This window comes from Salvelinus sp. IW2-2015, linkage group LG28 (genome assembly GCF_002910315.2).
Source record: "Salvelinus sp. IW2-2015 linkage group LG28, ASM291031v2, whole genome shotgun sequence".
NCBI lineage: Eukaryota > Metazoa > Chordata > Actinopteri > Salmoniformes > Salmonidae > Salvelinus > Salvelinus sp. IW2-2015.
The window spans coordinates 26,686,407-26,702,787 of record NC_036868.1 but is presented as its reverse complement, the minus strand read 5'-3'; the positions used below and the strand labels follow the sequence as shown (position 1 = coordinate 26,702,787).

The window sequence follows — 16,381 nt, the reverse complement described above, 5'->3', positions numbered from 1 at the left end:
AAACACACAGATTATTAACACTGTTAGTCATATAGAGGGTCAAACCACACCAGATTATAACACTGTTAGTTCATAGGAGAGGTCAAACACTGAGATTTATAACACGTTAGTTCATAGAGAGGTCCAAACACTCAGATTATAACCCACTGTGTTAGTTCATGTTAGAGGTCAAACACTTCAGATTATAAACACTGTTAGTTCATATAGAGGTCAAACACTCAGATTATAACACTGTTAGTTCATAAGAGGTCAACAACATCAGATTATAACACGGTTAGTTCATAGGAGGTTAAACACCAACAGGTTATAACACTGTTAGTTCATATAGATGTTCAAACAACTCAGATTATAACACTGTTAGTTTCATGTAGAGGTCAAACACTCAGATTATAACACTGTTAGTTCATTATAGAGGTCAAACAACTCAGATTAATAAACACTGTAAAGTTCATAGAGAGGTTCAAACACTCAGATTATTAACACTGTTAGTTATAGAGAGTGTCAAACCACACAGGTTATAACACTGTTAGTCAGTATAGAGGTCAAACACTCAGATTATAACACTGTTAGTTCTAGAAGGAGGCTCAAACACTCAGATTATAACACTTGTTATTCATATAGAGGTCAACCACTCAGATTATACAAAACTGTTAGTTCATATAGAGGTCAAACACTCAGATAAAACATGTTTTAGTTCATAGAGAAGTCAAACACTTCAGATTATAACACTGTTAGTTCATAGAGAGTCAAACACAACAGATTTGTGGAGACAACTAGATGTCTTAAATGCCACACTGCTGAACCTGGAGTTGAACATCTTTAGCCCATTAGCTTAGCCAATTAGCTTAGCCAATAGCTAGCCAATTTCAAAAATAACTATCAAATTATAGGGAAATTATTTATTGGAAAAATGTACTTCAATAATGGTTAATTCATCAACAAACTGTACATTTAGGGAAGGCTTTGGTTACAGGCGAGCATTGAAGTCACACCAATTGGATGTGATATGGCTTTACGTCTCTGCCGTTATCATGGGTTGAAGCATCTATCTAAATAGAATACAGAGGGTTTTCTTTAACGAAAACTTCTCCAAATGTAAACATGTCAAAGTGTATTCTCCAGCAGCTCTCGTGGGTCCTGTACTGCTAACTCTATTTTACTAAGACCTGTCCACTAGCATTAAACCAAAGCCTTCTTGTGTCTACAGTATGTAGGCTGATGATTACACATTTATACACGGGCAGGCTACCACAGCTAGAGAAATCACTTAAAGAGTTGCAATCATTTTTTTTAAATGGGGGCATTAATAAAGTATTCCTGAACATATCTTAAACTAAGAGCATTATATTTGGTACAAATCATTCCCTCAAATTCAGACCTCAGCTGAATCTGGCAATGAATTGGTTGTGGCTGTTGAGCAAGTAGAGGAGATTAAAACTGCTGATCAAGAAGGGTCAATGGGATTCAATTGTGTAAAAGATGGGGAGAGAGATCTAGTCGTATTTTTAACACCACCAGTCAACACCAAACGGAGTTCTAGTAGGCTCTAGTTTGATCTATCTTGACTATTGTTCGGGTGATATTGGTCAAGTGCTGCAAACGAGGACCGAGCAACAAGCTGCAGCTGAGCCAGAACAGAGAATCAGGGTCTTGCCCTTGAGAGTACACAGAGAACTAATGTCAGCAGTGTGACCCGTTCAGCCTCTCTTGGTCAAAGTGAGGAGAGATTGGACTGCCATCAAATTATTGTTTTTGTCAAATATTAGTTGGTATGGCGTTTTGAAAATTCCAAATTGACTGTATAATCAATTTACATATACTGGTAGTTCTGACAGCGTTAACTTACCCCACCAGACAGGCCCCCAGACAGGCACCCTTCACAGTCCCCAAAAATTCCAGAACATATCAAGGAAACGCACAGTATGTATATAGAGACATGAATGCATGGAACTCCATTCCATTCTCAGCAAATAGGGCTAAATGAGCTTTAAAAAATGAATACAACACATCACCACCTCTTCCTCTATCAGACCTAAATGAACTCTGAGGCAACACCACATCACAACACCTCGCCTCTATCAGACCTATTGAACTCTGAGGCAACACCACATCCACTCACCTTCCTCTATCCAGACCTCAATGAACTCTGAGGCATATGTACCTGTTACCCATGTGTGGTAAATGTCAATTAGGTCCTTTTTGTATAAGTTCAGTCCTTGAGCTGTTTCTTGTGCTATTATGTGTCTGTATTATGTCATGTTCTATGTTCTGTGTTCTTTATGTGCGGACCCCAGGAAGAGTAGCTGCTGCTATGGCAACAGTTAATGAGGATCCTAAGTAAACCCCAGGATGAGTAGCGTTGCTGCTATGACAACAGTTAATGAGGATCCTTAATACAACCCCCAGGAGATTAGCTGCTGCTTATGGCAAACAGTGTAATGAGGATCCTAATAAAACCCAGGATGAAATAGCTGCTGCCTATGACAACAGTTAATGAGGATCCTAATAAACCCCAGGATGAGTAGCTGCTGCTATGGACAACAGGTAATGAGGGATCCTAATAAACCCAGGCATGAGTAGCTGCTGCTATGGCAACAGTTAATGAGGATCCAATTAAACCCAAAAGAGTAGTGGCTGCTGCTATGACAACAGTTTAATGAGGGACCTACTAAACCCCAGGAAGAGTAAGGCTGCTGCTATGACAACCAGTTAATGATGATCCTAATAAACCCAGGAAGCGAGTAGCTGCTGCTATGAATCAACAGTTAATGATGGATCCTAATAAACCCCAGAAGATAAGCTGCTGCTTGAACAACCAGTTAATAGGATCCTAATAAACCCAAGAAGAGTAGCTGCTGCTATTGGACAACAGTTTAATGAGGATTTCCTAATGAAACCCCAGGAAGAGTAGCATGCGCATATGACAACAGTAATGATGCATCCTAATAAACCCCAGGAAAGAGTAGCTGCTTGCTATGACAACAGTAATTTTGAGGAGCCTAATAAACCCCAGGAAGAGTAGCTTGCTGACTCAGTAAAAAACTAAATACAAAAAATGAGTCAAATTAAGGGTGCATTTAAGAAATCATGCAGCGGTTATGGAACGGTTTCAGGGCAATCACACACACACACACACACACACACACACACACACACACACACACACACACACACACACACCACACACAACACACACACACCACACACACACCACACACACCCACACACACACACACACACACACAACACACCCACACCCACACCCACACACACACCACACACCCACACACACCACACACACACACACACCACACACACACACACACACACACACACACACACACACACACAAAAACTGTAACAGATGTAGAATCTTAATGCAGGAGCACTTTCCTGCAACCCTTTAAAACACCAATTACAGGACTGTAGTAAGCTACTATCTGATATAAGCGTGTTGAACGTGGTGGCTGGAGAACTGAGACTACCTGAATGGAGAAACCACACACACACCTGTGAAAGTCATTGAGTCATTCCCAATCACTGCGGTGTGTGTTGCGTTGTGTGTGTTGCGTGTTGTGTGTCGTGTGGTGTGTGTGTGTGTGTGTGTGATGGGTGTGTTGTGTGAGTGTGTGTGTGTGTCGTTTTGTCGTGTGTGTGTGTGTTGTGTGTGGTGTGGTGTTGTGACTGTGTGTGTGTGTTACACTTCAACACGGCTGTAGCAGATAGCCATCTGTGTGTTCTTGCCTGCATGTACGTCGGTCTCCGGTTCACATACTTCCTCATGAGATTTGAAATCCTAAAATGACAATAGGCAGCCCGGTGACGTAAAGCCAGACAGACACAGCCAGACACAGACAGTCACAACAGACAGACAGAGACAGCCAGACAGCCAGCCAGCCAGCCAGACAGGACAGACAGACAGGACAGACAGACAGACAGACAGGGAACAGACAACAAGACAGACAGACAGACAGGACAGACAGACAGACAGACAGACATGCCTCTAAGCGGAGTCAAAATGTACAACTTCTCGTCCACATTGACAAGGCAATGTATTCCCATCACACTAAAGCTTTATAAACCTTTGAAATGTGAAGGTCTGACACATTACCTGGTAGAGGCTCAGTAATGGAGGACGGAACCCCTTCAGAGAAGGATCATTAAATCGTTCTACTTATGCCTTCTCATTACATGTGTTAGGCCTGATAATTACCTCCATATAGTAGTCCATATAGAGCCCGAGTTATAATTACCTCCATATAGTAGTCCATATAGGGCCTGAGGTAGTATTACCTCCATATAGTAGTCATATTAGGGCCTGTTATATACCTCCATATAGTAGTCCATATAGGGCCTGAGTTATATTACCTCCCATATATTAGCCCATTATAGGGGCCTGATTATATTACCTTCCATATAGTAGTCCATATAGGCCTGAGTCTATATACCTCCATATAGTAGTCCATATGGGGCCTCTGAGCTTATATTACCTCCATATAGTAAGTCCATATAGGCCTGAGTTATTTACCTCCATATCAGTAGTCCATTATAGGGGCCTGAGTTATATTACCTCCAGGACAGTAGTCCATATAGGGCCTTGAGTTATATTTACCTCCATATAGTAGTCCATATAGGGCCTGAGTTATTTACCTCCATATAGTAGTGCCATATAGGGCCTGAGTTATATACGTCCATTACAGTATCCATATAGGGCCCTGAAGTTATATTACCTCCATTACAGTAGTCCATTAGGGCCTGGAGTTATATTACCTCCCATATAGTAGTCCATATAGGGCCTGATTATATTACCTTCCAACAGTAGTCCATATAGGGCCTGAGTTATATTTACCTTCCATATAGTAGTCCATATAGGCCTGAGTTATATTTTACCTCCATATAGTAGTCATACTTAGGCGCCTGGTTATATTACCTCCTACAGTAGTCCATATAGGGCCTGAGTTAATATTACCTCCAACCAGTAGTCCATATAGGCGCCTGAGGTATATTACCTCCATACAGTATTCCATATAGGGGCCTGAGTTATATTACCTCCATATAGTAGTCCATACAGTCACATATATACCCTGTAAGCAGTAAAAACACCTGTTCATACCCATTATGTCACATATAGACTGTAGCTAGTTTAAAACACTGTCATACCCATTATAGTCACATAATACTGTAGCTAGTTAAAACACTTTCATACCCATTAAGTCAACTATTAATACTGTAGCTAGTTAAAAACACTGTTCATATCCATTATAGTTCACATATATACTGTAGCTAGTTAAAACACTGTTCATAAATCCATATAGTCACATATATACTGTAGCTTAGTTTAAACACTGTTCATATCCATTATAGTCACTATATACTGTAGCTAGTTAAAACACTGTTTATACCCAATATAGTCACATATATACTGTAGCTAGTTAAAACACTGTTTATACCCATCTATTAGTACATATATTACTGTAGCTAGTTAAAACACTGTTTATACCCATTATAGTCAACATATATACTGTAAGCTAGTTAAACACCTGTTATACCCATTATAGTCACATATATACGTAGCCTAGTTAAAACACTGTGTATTACCATTATAGTCAAACAATATACTGAGCTAGTTAAAACACTGTTCATATTCAATTATGAGCCACACAATATTACTCTAGCTAGTTAAAACACTGTTCATTATCCATTATAGTCACATATATACTGTAGCTAGTTAAAAAAACTCTGTTCATATCCATTAAGTCACATATATACGTAGCTAGTTAAAAACACTGTTTAATATCCATTATATCACATATATACTGTGAGCTAGTTAAAACACTGTTCATATCCATTATAGCCAATATAAACGTATACTGTACTAGTTAAAAACACTGCTTCATATCCATTATAGTCACATATATACTGTAGCTAGTTAAAACATGGTTCTTATCCATTATAGTCACAGTTATATACTGTAGCTAGTTTAAAACACTGTTTATACCCATTATAAGTCACATATATACTTGTACTAGGTAAACACTGTTTAATACCCAATTATAGACACATATATACTGTAGCTAGTTAAAACCACTGTTCATATCCATTATAGCCACATATACGTATACTGTAGCTAGTTAAAACACTGTTCATATTCCATATAGTCACCATATATTACTGTAGCTAGTTAAAACATGTTCATATCTTATAGTCACATATATACTGTAGCTAGCTAAAGCCATAAATAGCATGAGGAACAGAGAGAACTAGAAAAACAACGAACAAAGAACAACGTAAAACAAGGCCAGATTCCTGTGTTTACATCATCCAGTCTGTCCCGCAGCACACAAGTCATTTCTTTAATGGAGTAGCCAGTTAGAGTGTAAATCCACTGTGAACACGATGAAACAGTCCATCAATAGATTAACCTACCCTCCAGTAGTCTCTAAACTCAGCCTTAACCCTGCTCTGCTCTGCTCTCATCCTAGTCTGGTCTAACTCATCTAACCTGCTCTGCTCTTGCTCTCGTCTAGTCTGGTCTAACTCATCTTAACATGGCTCTGCTCTCGTCTAGTCTGGCTCTGACTCATCTTAACCTGGCTTGCTCTGCCTCTCATCTAGTGGGACACACAGAACACACAACACACACAGACACACACACAGCCACAGAACCCACACCACACACACCACACACCACACACACACACACAACACACACACACACACACCACACAACAACACACACACACACACACACCACCACACACACACAGCCACACACACACCAGGACACAACAGCCACACAACCAGACACACACACAGACACACACAGGACCACCACTTCACACGCACGCACGCCCAAGGCACGCACGCACACACCACGCACAGACACACACACACACACAAGACACACACACTCACACGCACGCAAGCACCACGCACACAACACACAACACGCACGCAACGCAAGCACGGCACCACAACACACACACACGCACAGACACACACACACACAACACACACACACAAACACACCACACACACCAACCCACAACACCCACACACACACACACACACACCACACACACACACACACACACACCACACACACACACACAACACACACACACAGCCACACAGCCCACAACACACACACACCACACCCGAGCCCAGGCAGGCACCGCCTCACCGAGGAAGCAAGATTGGGGATCCACAAGAAGAAAAGGAGCCATTCAGCAGATGGAGGAAGAGGAGGAGAGGAGGGAGAGGAGAGGAGAGGGAGAGGAGGGATGGAGGAGGGAGAGTAGAGAGGGATGGAAGGGGAGAGAGAGGAGAGGAGAAGAGGAGGGTGGGGAGGGGGAGAAGAGAGGGGAGTGGGGAGAGAGAGGAGAGGATGAGGAGAGGAGAGGAGAGGAGAGGAGGGAGAGAGAGAGGAGAGGAGAGGAGAGGGAGGAGGAGGGGTCTGGTGTGTCTCCTCTGAGCCTTTGCACTCTGGTCTCATTGCGTTTGTAGACCCAAAGGCACCCCCACAATCAGGCTTGTTGCAGGCACTTTTTTTCTCCTCTGAGCCCTCTTGTGTAACACGATGCCACGACAGTTTCACAATTGTATTATTCCATCCTAACCCACTCTAACCCTGGCATCAGCATTTCTTGCGTCGAGAGGTCGATACTGACCCTCCGGATCTAAGTGCTTGCCGATTGCTGCAATCGATTGGCTCCGGTTTGTTGCTGTCAACATGAGCACAGTTTTGAGGTTGGCCACATACTGTATATTTGCATTTACGTGCTAAAAGCTCTATGGAGATAAATCGATCCTCTACGGCCCACCATGTACTCAATTAAACCCTCAGAAAGCCTCATGACATGTATTACTGGTGATGCTAGCAGCGTTCTCGGTAGGTACATCTGTTTACTAGCTAGTGTGTAACCTTACTGCCTCCTTTTAGGTTAACTAGCGATTCGCTCACACAGTAGATCTTACATCATACATGTGTGAAATCCTGGCTTTTCCCACTGGCCCCCACCATGCACAGAAGAGCAGTCCATGCGTGCGTCAGTCTGAGGGTCTATAACTCTATTAAGACTTAGAGTTAGCTAACTCCCGAGCCGATCGTACTAGTAGACGATACGATAACGCTCTCGCAACCTAGAGTGCACTGGGTATTCGTAGACCTCATCTCTAGTACTGGCGTTCGATGTTCGATTGTCGCCTCCTCCTCTCTCTCTCTCCGTCAACCTGTCCATGATGTTAAACCTGGGCCATGTATGAGTAACAACGGGAAGTGTGGCTACAGGCTGAAACCAGATGCATGAGCACCCCGACAAACACTTTGATCCCTTCGCTGAGAGCACGTTGGACGGCATCGTAGCCAACACGCTGTCTGTGAAGGTGCGTATCTTGTGTGTTCTGCGTAAGTCGGCGTCGCGCGCGTTTGAATGCAGGTGTTATGTGTGCACGACGGTTTACAGCTCTCACCTGTTTTTCTCATCCTTCATCTACCCGTCCTCCAGATCATCTCAGGCCAGTTCCTGACCGATAAGAAGGTGGCGACGTATGGGAGATATACATGTTTGTCTGCGGTGGGACACCAGAAGGAAAGGTTTTAAGACCAAGACGTCTCAGGGCAAGCGCTGTCAACCCTGTCTGGGAGGAGGAGGCCTTCACACTCAAGAAGGTAAAGCATAATATAGGGCAGACTGTTTTTATGGATTGTAGTTCTTTTTAAGGTGAAACATGATATACTGTATAATATATTGTGATTGCTGCAAACCGTTTTTGGCCTGTACCCAGTAATCCCTTGACATTGAATGTTACTAGTGTTTGGAACCACTTTTCATTCTATTTTTACTCTACATTGTAGTGATAATAGTGAAAGACATCAACACTGTGGAATAACACATATGAATTCATGTAGTAACCAAATGTTAAACAAATCAACATTATAGTAGCCCAAGGAGATGTGTGTGTGTTCATCCCACACATATAGTTGTAGAGTGGTCTTTAATTCTCATGTCTACAAAAAAAATACAAATAATATTGTGGTGTATTTGTTTGATATGCATGTTTGAGCAAGAGCTTGCCAGCAAGCATCCTACTTGCCAAATAAGGTGACAATAAACTTGGGATGGATCGTGATCTTACCCCGTTTAGGGGTATGATGTCAGGTAATGTTGTCACACCTGTCTTGAGGAGTCGGTGAGGACGGAACTTTCATCCTCGAGAAACCCATTAAGGGAGAAAACGACTGTCTATTCAATTATTTGTGTAAATCACTGTTATAAAACATCACAGAGCACATTTGCTATGGATTTGTCAGTTCCTTTAAAACAAGAACTCCCAGGTTAATCTGACCATCCGTGGTGTATGTTTCTGTGTCTTGTGTAGTGTTCCTCCTGGTTCTGCCCACTCTGCCTCGATGAGGATTCTGTGGTTTGAAGATGGAGGAAGTTCATTGCCATCGCATCATTCCTGTGAATGCCATCCGCCCAGGTGAGGACTTACAGCCTGTTAGCCTGAACTGACTACCATTCTGGTCCATTTCTCTTGCTTGAGTGATACTGTGTAACAGTCCTTTCAATTCTGATCACTCACCCCTGGTGTGTCGTCTGTGTGGATGTGTTGTAAGGTGATAGCTCTGTGTCCAGACTGTGGTTGTGTGTGCCCACTCCTGCTCCTATTGTGTGTGTGTGTGTGTGTGTTCCAGGTTACCACTACATTGGTCTGAGGAATGAGAAGAACCAGGCTCTGACCCTCCCTGCTCTGTTTGTCTATGTAGAGGTCAAGGACTATGTCCCTGATACATTCGCAGGTACAATGGCTGACATACCTTATAGAACTAACCATAGAGTTATAACTATGTTTATGTTTCCACTGGCTTACGTAACATCGTCGATGATACGTTCTGTACCCCCGTTCTCTTCCTCAGATGTCATCGAGGCGTTGTCCAATCCCATCCGTTACGTCAACCTGATGGAGCAGAGAGCCAATCAACTGGCAGCTCTCACTCTGGAGGAGGGAGCAGAGGAGGAGGACAGCAAAGAGGTGTGTGTGTCGTCCGTCATCCCCCCACTAATCGATCAGTAACAGATCAATGAGCATCTCCCCAGGCAGTAGGCCTGTCTCTTTGTGAAGAGATGATTGGGTTAGAGCTATTGACCAGGGCTTAGGAACTAAGGGTTGAGGGCTAGGAGGGAGGGAGTCGTGGGACAGGGGCAGACAGCGATGAAGGGTCAGGGTTATGAGATAAAGGATGAGGGGGGCGAGGGTATCACGGGGGTTCGAAGGGAGGTTGGGGGTAGAAGGGGGGCGAGCTCTGAGGTGTAGTAAGGGAGTTCGAGGTGGTGGAGGCGGGCCCCAAGGGAGCTGTCTCGCCTGATTTGCCAGCTGAACTGATTATCCACAGGGACATCCAATAGAGAGCCTGTACATGCTGACACCTTGGCAACGGTCGCTTAGTGAAATAGTGGGCTTTCCACTGGAGTGTCAGAGACAGAGGGAGAGGAAGAAAGATGAGAGAGGAGAGCAGAGCAGAGGAGAGGAGAGCAGACTGTCCTCTCCTGTCCAAAACAGGCTTAAGGAGAGAGGACTCAGTAACAACAGGTGGTTTAGCTGAATAATATTTGAAACAAATACATATGCCGAGTACTACAACGAGTCAGGGTTGAAGAGAACCTAGAGAGGGACATTGAGACAACGTAAGGAGAACATTGGCTAAATGTTAGTGAAACGTTAGAGAGTGTTGTCACTGTGACGTTGGTCTGAGCCATGCTGAGAGTGGGGTACCAAAGCTATGTCTACAAGTTCTCCATCAGGCTACAGGTATGCTCTGGGTGTGTGGTGTGTTGATTGTGCTGTTGTATATTTGCCATACAGCAGCTTCTGCTTCTAATGGAGTAAAGGAATCGTATGGTTCTACTCTGCTTATTTACATCTCATTGCATAGGCCACAAAAACATTCTCAGCATTGCCATTTATACGTTGGGGTGTAATGTCCCATGTGTGTCATACACTGTGTCCAGATGATGTGCTAAGTAAATGGGAAAAGTAGTGTTTTACTTGATAAAATGCTTTGAGACCCAGTGAGAAGTAGTGTGGACCTGATAAAATGCTTTGAGACCCAGTGAAAAGTAGTGTGAAAAAGTAGCGTGGACCTGATAAAATGCTTTGAGAATCCAGTGGAAAAGTAGTGTTTTACTTGATAAATGGCTTTGAGACCCCAGTGAAAACTAGTGTGACCTGATAAAAGCTTTGGAGATCCAGTGAAAAGTCGTGGAACCTGATAAATGCTTTGAGATCCAGTTGCAAAGTAGCGTGACTTGATACAATGCTTGAGACCAGGAATAAGTAGCGTGGACTGATAAAAATGCTTTAGATCCAGTGAAAAGTAGCGTGACCCTGATAAAGCTTGAGAATCCAGTGAAACAAGTTAGTGTTTACTTGCATAAAATGCTTTGAGACCAGTGAAAAGTAGCGTGGACCTGATAAAATGCTTTGCGATCCAGTTGAAAAAGTAGTGTTTTACTTGATAAAATGCTTTGCGCACCCAGGGAAAGTACGTGGACCTGAATAAAATGCTTTTGAGATCAGTGAAGTAGTGTTTTACTTGATAAAAATTGCTTTGAGACCAGTGAATAAGTAGCGTGGACCTTATATAAATGCTTTTGAGAAACCATGAAAAGTAGTGTGGACGGTGGAAAAAATACTTTGAGACCCAGTGAAAAGTTAGTGTGGGACTGTAAAATGGCTTTGAGACCAGAGAAAAGTAGCGTGGACCTGATAAATGCTTTGAGATCCAGTGAAAAGTAGTGTTTTACTTGATAAAATGCTTGAGACCCAGTGAAAGTAGCGTGGAGCTGATAAATGCTTTGAGATCCAGTGAAATTAGTGTTTTACTGTGATAAAATGCTTTGAGACCAGTGAAAAGTAGCGTGGACCTGATAAAATGCTTTGAGACCCAGTGAAAACTAGTGTGGACCTGATAAAATGCTTTGAGATCCAGTGAAAAGTAGTGTGGACCTGAATAAAATGCTTTGAGATCCAGTGAAAAGTAGCGTGGACCTGATAAAATGCTTTGAGATCCAGTGAAAGTAAGCGTGGACCTGATAAAATGCTTTGGAGATCCAGTGAAAAGTAGTGTTTTCAACTTGATAAAATGCTTTGAGACCCAGTGAAAAGTAGCGTGGACCTGAAAAATTGCGTTGAGATCCAGTGAAAAGTAGCTGTGGACCTGATAAAATGCTTTGAGACCAGTGGAAAACTAGTTGTGGACCTGATGAAAGGCTTTGAGATCCAGTGAAAAGTAGCGTGGACTGATAAAATGCTTTGAGATCAGTGAAAAGTAGCGTGGACCTGATTAAAATGCTTTTGAGATCCAGTGAAAAGTGTGTTTTACTTGATAAACATAGCTTTGAGACCAGTGAAAAGTAGCGTGGACCTGATAAAATGCTTTGAGATCCAGTGAAAAGTAGTGTTTTACTTGATAAAATGCTTTGAGACCCAGTGAAAAACTGTGTGGACCTGATAAAGCTTTGAGATCCAGTGAAAGTAGCGTGGACCTGATAAAATGCTTTGAGATCCAGTGAAAAGTAGCGTTGGACTTGATAAAAATGCTTGAGACCCAGTGAAAAGTAGCGTGGACCTGATAAAATGCTTTGAGATCCAGTGAAAAGTAGCGGGACCGATAAAATGCTTTGAGATCCAGTGAAAAGAGTGTTTTAAACTTGATAAAATGCTTGAACCCAGTGAAAAGTAGCGTGGACCCTGATAAAATGCTTTGCGATCCAAGTGAAAGTAAGTGTTTTACTGATAAAATGCTTTGAGACCCCAGTGAAAAGTAGCGTGGACCTGATAAAATGGCTTTGAGATCCAGTTGAAAAAGTAGTGTTTTACTTGATAAATGCTTTGAGACCCAGTGAAAAGTAGCGTGGACCTGATCAAATGCTTTTGAGGACCTCAGTGAAAGTAGTGTGGACTTGATAAACTTACTTTGAGACCCCAGTGAAAAAGTAGTGTGGACTTGATAAAAGGCTTTGAGACCCAGAGAAATAGGTAGCGTGACCTGATAAATGCTATGAGATCCAATGGAAAAGTAGTGTTTTACTTGATAAATAGCTTTTGAAACCAGTGAGAAGTAGCGTGGACCTGATAAATGCTTTGAGTCCCAGTGAAAAGTAGTGTTTTACTTGATTAAAATGCTTTGGAGCACCCAGATGAAAAGTAGCGTGGCCTGATAAATGCTTTGGATATCCAGTGAAAAAGTAGTGTTTTTAACTTGAATAAAATGCTTTGAGATTCCAGTGAAAATAGTGTGGACTGATAAAATGCCTTTGAGACCCAGTGAAAGTAGCTGCTGGCACCTGAATAAAAATGCTTTGAGACCCCAGTGAAAAACTAGTGTAGACCTGATAAAATGCTTTTGAGATCCAGTGAAAAGTAGTGTGGACCTGATAAAATGCTTTGAGATCCAGTGAAAAGTAGTGTTTTACTGATAAAATGCTTTGAGACCCAGTGAAAGTAGTGGACCTGATAAAATGCTTTGAGATCCAGTGGAAAAGTAGCGTGGACTTGTAAAATGCTTGAGACCCAGTGAAAAGTAGCGGGGACCTGATAAAATGCTTTGAGATCCAGTGAAAAGTAGCGTGGACCTGATAAAATGCTTTGAGATCCAGCTGAAAAGTAGTGTTTTACTTGATAAAATGCTTTGAGACCCAGTGAAAAGTAGCGTGGACCTGATAAAATGCTTTTGAGATTCCAGTGAAAAGTAGTGTTTTACTTGATAAAATGCTTTGAGACCCAGTGAAAAGTAGCGTGGACCTTATAAATGCTTTGAGACCCAGTGGAAAAGTAGTGTGGACTTGATAAAATACTTGTGAGACCCAGTGAAAAGTAGCGTGGACCTGATAAAATGCTTTGAGATCAGTGAAATAGTGTTTTACTTGATAAAATGCTTTGAGATTCAGTGAAAAGTGTGTGGACCTGATAAAATGCTTTGAGATCCAGTGAAAAGTAGTGTGGACCTGATCAAATGCTTTGAGACCCGTGAAAAGTAGCGTGGACCTGATAAAATGCTTTGAGACCCAGTGAAAACTAGTGTGGACCTGATAAATGCTTTGAGATCAGTGAAAAGTAGTGTGGACCTGATAAAATGCTTTGAGATCCAGTGAAAAGTAGCGTGGACCTGATAAAATGCTTTGAGATCCAGTGAAAAGTAGCGTGGACTGGATAAAATGCTTTGAGATCCAGTGAAAAGTAGTGTTTTACTTGATAAAATGCTTGAGACCCAGGTGAAAAGTAGTGTGGACCGATAAAAGGCTTTGAGATCCAGTGAAAAGTAGCGTGGACCTGATAAAATGCTTTGAGATCAGTGAAAAAGTAGTTGTTTACTTGATAAAATGCTTTGAGGACCCAGTGAAAAGTAGCGTGGACCTGATAAAATGCTTTGAGATCCAGTGAAAGTAGCGTGGACTTGATAAAATGCTTTGAGACCCAGTGAAAAGTAGCGTGGACCTGAAATAAAATGCTTTGAGATCCAGTGAAAAGTAGCGTGGACCTGATAAAATGCTTTGAGATCCAGTGAAAAGTAGTGTTTTACTTGATAAAATGCTTGGACCAGTGAAAAGTAGCGTGGACCTGATAAAATGCTTTGAGATCCAGTGAAAAGTAGTGTTTTACTTGATAAAATGCTTTGAGACCCAGTGAAAAGTGCGTGGACCTGATAAAATGCTTTGAGATCCAGTGAAAAGTAGTTGTGACCTGATAAAATGCTTTGAGACCCAGTGAAAACTAGTGTGGACTGATAAAAGGCTTTGAGATCCAGTGAAAAAGTAGCGTGGACCGATAAAATGCTTAGAATCCAGTGAAAAGTAGTGTTTTACTTGATAAAATGCTTTGGGACCCAGTGAAAAGTAGCGTGGACCTGAAAATGCTTTGAGATCCAGTGAAAAGTAGCGTGGAACCTGATAAAATGCTTTGAGATCCAGTGAAAGTAGGTGTTTTACTTGATAAAATGCTTTGAGACCAGTGAAAAGTAGCGTGGACCTGATAAAATGTTTGAGGATCCAGTGAAAAGTAGTGTTTTACTTGATAAAATGCTTTGAGACCCAGTGAAAAGTAGCGTGGACCTGATAAAATGCTTGAGATCCAGTGAAAAGTAGTGTTTTTACTTGATAAAGAGCTTTGAGACCCAGTGAAACTAGTGTGGACCTGATAAAAGGCTTGAGATCCAGTGAAAAGTAGCGTGGACCCGATAAAATGCTTTGAGATCCCAGTGAAAAGTAGCGTGGACTTGATAAAATGCTTTTGAACCCAGTGAAAAGTAGCGTGGACCTGAATAAATGCTTTGAGATCCAGTGAAAAAGTAGCGTGGACCTGATAAAATGCTTTGAGATCCAGTGAAATAGTAGTGTTTTACTTGATAAAATGCTTTGAGACCCAGTGAAAAGTAGTCGTGGACCTGATAAAATGCTTTGAGAATCCAGTGAAAAGTAGTTGTTTTACTTGATAAAATGCTTTGAGACCCAGTGAAAAGTAGCGTGGACCTGATAAAATGCTTTGAGATCCAGTGAAAAGTAGTGTGTTTATGATAAAATGCTTTGAGACCCAGTGAAAATAGCGTGGACCTGATAAAATGCTTTGAGATCCAGTGAAAAGTAGTGTGGACCTTGATAAAATCTTTGAGACCAGTGAAAAGTAGTGTGACTTGATAAAATGCTTTGAGAACCCCAGAGAAAAAGTAGCGTGGACCTGATAAAATGCTTTGAGATCCAGTGAAAAGTAGTGTTTACTTGATAAAATTGCTTTGAGACCCAGTGAAAAGTAGCGTGGACCTGATAAAATGCTTTTGAGATCCAGTGAAAAGTAGTGTTTTACTTGATAAAATGCTTTGAGACCCAGTGAAAAAGTAGCGTGACCTGATAAAAGCTTTGAGATCCAGTGAAAAGTAGTGTTTTATTGATAAAATGCTTTGAGACCCAGTGAAAAGTAGTGACCTGATAAAAATGGCTTTGAGATCCAGTGAAAAGTAGTGTGGACCTGATAAAATGCTTTGAGACCCAGTGAAAAGTAGTGTGGACTGATAAAATACTTTGAGATCCAGTGAAAAGTAGTGTTTTACTTGATAAAATGCTTTGAGACCCAGTGGAAAAGTAGCGTGACCTGATAAAATACTTTGAGATCAGTGTGAAAAGTTAGTGTTTTACTTGATAAAATGCTTTGAGACCCAGTGAAAAGTAGCGTGGACCTGATAAAATACTTTTGAGTCCAGTGAAAAAGTAGTGTTTTACTTGATAAAATGCTTTGAGACCAGTGAAAAGTAGTGTGGACCTGATAAAATGCTTGAGATCCAGTGAAAAGTAGTGTTTACTTGATAAAAATGCTTTGAGACCAG

General features: G+C 41.7%; 1 protein-coding gene across 1 annotated transcript in view; it reads left to right on the top strand.

Annotated features, from left to right (window-relative positions):
- Positions 1-16,381, top strand: part of LOC111954482 (1-phosphatidylinositol 4,5-bisphosphate phosphodiesterase beta-1) — a 110,316-nt gene that overhangs the window by 66,079 nt on the left and 27,856 nt on the right. Inside the window, 2 exon segments of the mRNA XM_070435850.1 lie at positions 9,701-9,805; positions 9,923-10,038. Coding sequence (XP_070291951.1) covers positions 9,701-9,805; positions 9,923-10,038 — 221 coding nt within the window.